General features: G+C 39.5%; 2 protein-coding genes across 2 annotated transcripts; one reads left to right on the top strand and one right to left on the bottom strand.

Annotated features, from left to right (window-relative positions):
- The first annotated feature begins 559 nt into the window (after positions 1-559).
- Positions 560-2,556, top strand: LOC109167381 (probable E3 ubiquitin-protein ligase RHC2A). Its single transcript, XM_019316400.1, has one exon. The coding sequence runs from the start codon at positions 860-862 to the stop codon at positions 1,985-1,987; it is 1,128 nt and encodes a 375-aa protein (XP_019171945.1). The 5' UTR covers positions 560-859; the 3' UTR covers positions 1,988-2,556.
- Positions 2,557-4,184: 1,628 nt separating this feature from the next.
- Positions 4,185-5,362, bottom strand: LOC109167360 (uncharacterized mitochondrial protein AtMg00810-like). The gene is made up of 2 exons (XM_019316381.1): positions 4,562-5,362; positions 4,185-4,403 (listed from the first exon to the last, which is right to left on the bottom strand). Exons 1-2 carry the CDS (start codon positions 5,360-5,362, stop codon positions 4,185-4,187), a joined length of 1,020 nt encoding a protein of 339 aa, XP_019171926.1.
- Positions 5,363-5,582: the final 220 nt, after the last annotated feature.

The following is a 5,582-nucleotide window of genomic DNA, read 5'->3' as shown; positions in this document are numbered from 1 at the left end:
ACCAAATTATTTCATCATGGATCAACAAACAGATTTACTATTTATTTATATCCATATCCTAAACTACTGACCAAATGGTATTATTTTATATTTTGGAATATAGAATAAAATAATATTTTTATTATATTCATTTTAAAGTTCCAATTGTCAATATTTCAAAAAAAAAAAAGTTCCAATAGCCAAACAAACAATTGTTGTCTTTTTTCATTTTTCACATTATTTTTTCCTTTATGGTCGGCTGAATTTATTTATCTTTTTAAAAAATATATAATGTCTCATTATCCATTAATATTTGTATTAAAAAAAGAAGTGAGAGAATATTCCCAAAACAAGTAACGCCTTTCACCCAATTACAATAGCACACGTCATCGATTTAAAAAAAAATTCTCATTCAACGGCGACGAGAGAAGAGATCTACCTAACTCGCGAATCCCACGCGCCCCTTTAATCGCCCAAAGTTTACGTAGTCATGTTCCTTGAAATCCCCATCATACCCTCGCTTTCAAAACTTATTCCCTCTCCCATCCTCTTCTTATAATTGTCTCTCATCGTCTCTCTCACTCTCTCAGTATTCAGTTCTCTCTCTCTCTCTCTGACTCTCTCTCTGACTCTCTCTCTCTCCGCTGTGGCCGGAATATTCTTCCTCCGTGCTCCGCTCCTTAGTTTTATGCATACATATTTCAAAATTTGGTTCCTTAACGTTCGTTTCCATAAATAAGCTTCGATCTTTGCACTGATCTCTGTAGTTTTTGTTTGAATTTACTAAAAAATTGTTGTGATTTGAAGATCTGAAGCCTGAATTTGAGGAATTATTTCTGTAATCTGAAATTCGTTTGTGGAATTCACGTGATAAACGGAGATGTCGATGTCTTCTACGTATTGGTGTTACAGATGCGATAGGTTTGTGCGAGTGTGGGACCAGGATTCCGTGGCTTGCCCGGATTGTGACAGTGGGTTTATCGAGGAAATCGATACTCCGACCCGATCCTTGCTCTCGGAGTCTCGCCGGAGCCGTTTCGCGGCGTCGGCTGCGTTCGTGATGCAGAGCTCGGATCAGAACGCGGCGCCGGGCTCCGGCTCTAGTCCGGGCGTGAGGAGGAGCCGGAGGAATGGCGGTGACCGCTCCCCGTTTAACCCGGTTATTGTGCTCCGCGGCGCCGCCGAAGGAGGCGGCGGCGGAGGCGGAGGCGATGGTAGTGGAGCGGGATTTGAGTTGTACTATGACGACGGTGCCGGGTCGGGTTTGAGGCCGTTACCAGCGAGTATTTCGGAGTTTCTACTCGGGTCGGGTTTCGACAGGCTTCTGGATCAGTTGACCCAGATTGAAGCTAACGGGCTGGGGAGAATGGAGGATCCACCGGCTTCCAAAGCGGCGATCGAGTCAATGCCGACCATCGAGATTCTCGATTCCCACATCGAAACCGAACCCCATTGCGCGGTTTGTAAAGATGCCTTCGAGCTCGGAAACGAGGCCCGAGAAATGCCCTGCAAGCATTTATACCACTCCGATTGCATTCTCCCATGGCTGTCTTTGCGCAACTCCTGCCCCGTTTGCCGCCACCAACTCCCCACCGACGCCCCAAACTCCGGCGACTTGAACACCACCAACAGGCCTTCTTCAAACGAACAACAACAACAACAACCGTCCACTGATGACGAGACCGTCGGACTAACAATCTGGAGGTTACCCGGCGGCGGGTTCGCCGTGGGGCGGTTTTCCGGTGGGAGAAGAGAGCTTCCTGTAGTGTACACTGAAATGGATGGTGGGTTTAACAACAATGGAGCTCCAAGGAGGATTTCTCGGGGGCCTAGAGGTAATATATCCCGGCGAAATGGTGGCTTTAGAAGAGCATTGCTTAATGTGTTCTCCTGCTTAGGTGGTGTTGTTTCTTCAGGCTCTAGTTCTAGGATTATTAGCAGTAGCAGAAGCAGAAGAAGTTTACTGTCATCTGTCTTCCATGGAAGGCGCCGGAGCTCGAGTTTATGAGCTAATTGAGCTCAAATCAATAGGGAGATTGCAATGTAAATAACTCTGGGTATGTAATGATATCTCAATGCTGCATTCAATGGAACAATGGATACTGCTAAAACCATGGCAAAGAAAGAAGCTTTAGCTTAGCTTTAGAAGTGAAGAATCAAGAATGCAGTTGAGAAGGAAGAACCCAGGGTTAACAATGGCTCCTGGAATCAAGAAGGTACACAGCTCATGTACCACAGTGGCTTTGAAATCTAAGAGTTCCTGCTGTTTATTTTTATTTTTACATTATTATACCTAGGTTCTTTTCATTGGATTTAAGGGCATAGAAACCTTTAAATTGTATTCAGCTTATGGAGTTTACCTGAAATTGGATTTTGGGATTTGATGGTGGATGAATTATTATATTCATGTATAAATGAGTAAATGACATCCCACATTAGAAGGTCATCCTGCTGCTGCTTATAATGGTGGACCTTGTGGCTTGAAACATTCTCTTTTATCATGTAATTACATTGTTGTCAGAGGACGATCTTGACAATTGCAATTAATCCTTTCAATAAGATTTCAGTTCGTAATCAGAACATGCCACAGATGACATTATGTTTATGTTTTTTTTTTTTTTTTTTGGCCCACAAACGCAAAATTCCTTCGTCTCTAGGGCTCCCCATTGTGGCCCGACATAATAGTGGAGGTGCATGGTGCATATGATGCAAAACGACGTCGTTTTGACTAAAAATGTGCATCCCACTTAAAAAAAAAAGTTCAAGTTCGATTCTCGGCAATATAGTTATGAATTTATTGATATTTAGTTCATTTATTATGGATATTTAGTTCAATCATTGTGGATATTTAGTTCATTTATTGTAGATATTTACTTCATTCATTCACTGTGGATATGTAGTTATGAATTTCTGGATATATAGTTATGAATTTATTGATATTTAGTTCATTCATTGTGGATATTTAGTTCATTCATTGTGGATTTTTACTTCATTCATTCACTGTGGATATATAGTTATGAATTTATGGATATATAGTTATGAATTTATGGATATATAAAAATGCTATTGCCGGGAATTGAACCTGATTTCTTTTTTAAGTGGGACGCGTGTTTTTTAACCAAAACGACATCGTTTTTGCATCCGTATGCACCATGCATGGTGCATACGGATGCACAACATAATTTGTAGTGGAAGGACCCGTTGTTAATTGTTATACCCTAAATTGTCTATTTTTAGTTTTGGAATTGTGAACATCTAGAATATAAATTTTGTTTCTAAATTTTGAGAATTGTTGAATACGATATAAGATCATCACAAATTATGAATTTTTAAAAGGTAAATTGTAAACATTTAGTATGTGAATTGTGTATCCCAGATTCACCTTGCAAGGTGGATTCGTGTCCAAAAATAATTTGCCGTTGTTGGGGTCCGATTTTGTGTCTTTGTCCACAATTTACTACCCAAGAACCAATTGAGCTTGTCCGTGTAGGCTTTATGTTCTTTTCTTGGACAGGTTGGTGGGGAATCATCACAACCGTTGTATGTATGTTCATTCACTTAGCTTCATTGATTGAAATTCTGTGGCCCATATGATTATTACTATTATCTTGCTCTTCATACATGCATGTTTTCATGCCTGGGTTGATGAGGATATTTATTACCAGTGAATATTGATTGTGACAATGAAGTTTGAAATTGATTGTCGTGGAGACAGGAGCTACAGATCGAATTGTGGTGGATGGTTATTGTTAGTACTTTGTATCTAACTGGGTTTGGTTTCATTGTAGTCCATTTGTTTGACAGTTCCCAAGACAACCTAATCAGACTTCACCTGGACACAATTCCGCCCCAACTTTGCATATCTATGACCATGTTCGTGCCCAACTTCTACATGTTTATAACTACCACACAAATGATTGGGAATTTCTATGGCGCTAATCGGCAGCCGTGTCTTTTTATATCAGCTTCAATTATGTATATTGTTTACGTTGGTATTGGATACTGTCTTTTTGTATCAGGTTCAACCATGCGTATTGAGTTGGTATTGGATACATGAGAACTGAATGAATTGTATTGAACAAACTTGATTACAAAGGTACAGATCATAGGTATATATACAAGGAGAATCATAGGAGCCTGCTAGGATAGAGAGTCATAGGGAGACTGGGATAGGGAGTTATAAACTAACTCAAATACATAGAGTTCTAATACTCCTCATCAAGCGCAGGGTATAGACGTGACTTGTAGCTTGTCTCTAAGAAAAGAAAACCTTGAACCAGGTAGAGCCTTTGTAAATATATCAACAAGTTGATCTTTACTTGAGATAAAGTGAACTTGAATGTCTCCATTGGCAACTCTGTCTCTAACGAAGTGATAATCAATCTCCACATGTTTGGCACATGAAATATGAGATTTGTACTCATCTATGTAGCACCAAAATTATCACACCACAGCTTGGGAACAGAAATGCTATTCACGCAATAGAGATAGAATCCAAATTACTTCAGCACAAACATTTGCTAGAGCTTTATATTTAGCCTTCGTAGAAGATCTAGCAACAAATTTTTGTTTCTTACAATACCCAAGACACAAGATTGGATCCAAGAAATACAACATAGCCACTAGTTGACTTATGGTCCTCGGGACAACCAGCCCAATCAGAATCAGAAAAAGCAAGCAACTCCCTAGATTCTGACTTTCGTACACGTAAACCGTAAGTAATAGTGCCTTTAACATACATTAGCACATGCTTCAATTGTTCCCAATGCGAGACAGTATGAGCATGCATATGTTGACAGAGTTGGTTGACAGCAAAGGAAAAATCTGTACGAGTAATCGTGAGATACTGCAGTGCTCCAGCTAGAGTCCTATACTGTGTAACATCGTCATATAAAACTTCACTAAAAGAAGTGGGTTTCGAAACAGATATAGGAGTGGCTAAAGGTTTACAATCTGTCATACCAGCACGATTCAAAATGTCTGTCATGTATCGTTGCTGGGAAAGCAAGATTCCATTATCACATTTAACAGTCACAATTTCAATAAAGAAATCAAGTTCACCAAGATCCCTAATCTTGAATTCAGTAGAGAGTTTAGTCAATAGCTCATTGACTAGATTCGTACTACTCATTACAAGTATGTCATCAACATAGACCAAAGTATACACAAAAATAGAATCTTGGGAATAATAGAACAAAGACACATCTGTTTTCGAAGCATTAAAACCAACTGACAGCAGAAACGTATGTAGACGATTAAACCAAGCTCTAGGGGCCTGTTTCAACCCATATAAAGAATGCTTCATAAGACATACATGATTAGGAAACTTAATATCAATATAACCAGGCGGCTGCTTCATATAAACAGTTTCAGACAAGTCCATTCAAAAAAGGATTGTGAACTTCAAGCTGCCTAATAGTCCATCCATATGATATAGCTAAAGAGAGAAGTAACATGACAATAGTGGGTTTCACCACTGGGCTGAACGTGTCAAAGAAATCCTGTCCAGGTACTTGATTAAACCCTTTAGCTACTAACCTTACTTTGTGTCTTTCAATTGAACCATCTACTTTCCTTTTTGTGCGAAAGATCTACTTACACCC

The sequence above is a fragment of the Ipomoea nil genome, unplaced genomic scaffold (genome assembly GCF_001879475.1).
Source record: "Ipomoea nil cultivar Tokyo-kokei standard unplaced genomic scaffold, Asagao_1.1 scaffold3150, whole genome shotgun sequence".
NCBI classification, from domain to species: Eukaryota; Viridiplantae; Streptophyta; class Magnoliopsida; order Solanales; family Convolvulaceae; genus Ipomoea; species Ipomoea nil.
This window is presented reverse-complemented; position numbering and strand designations above follow the sequence as displayed.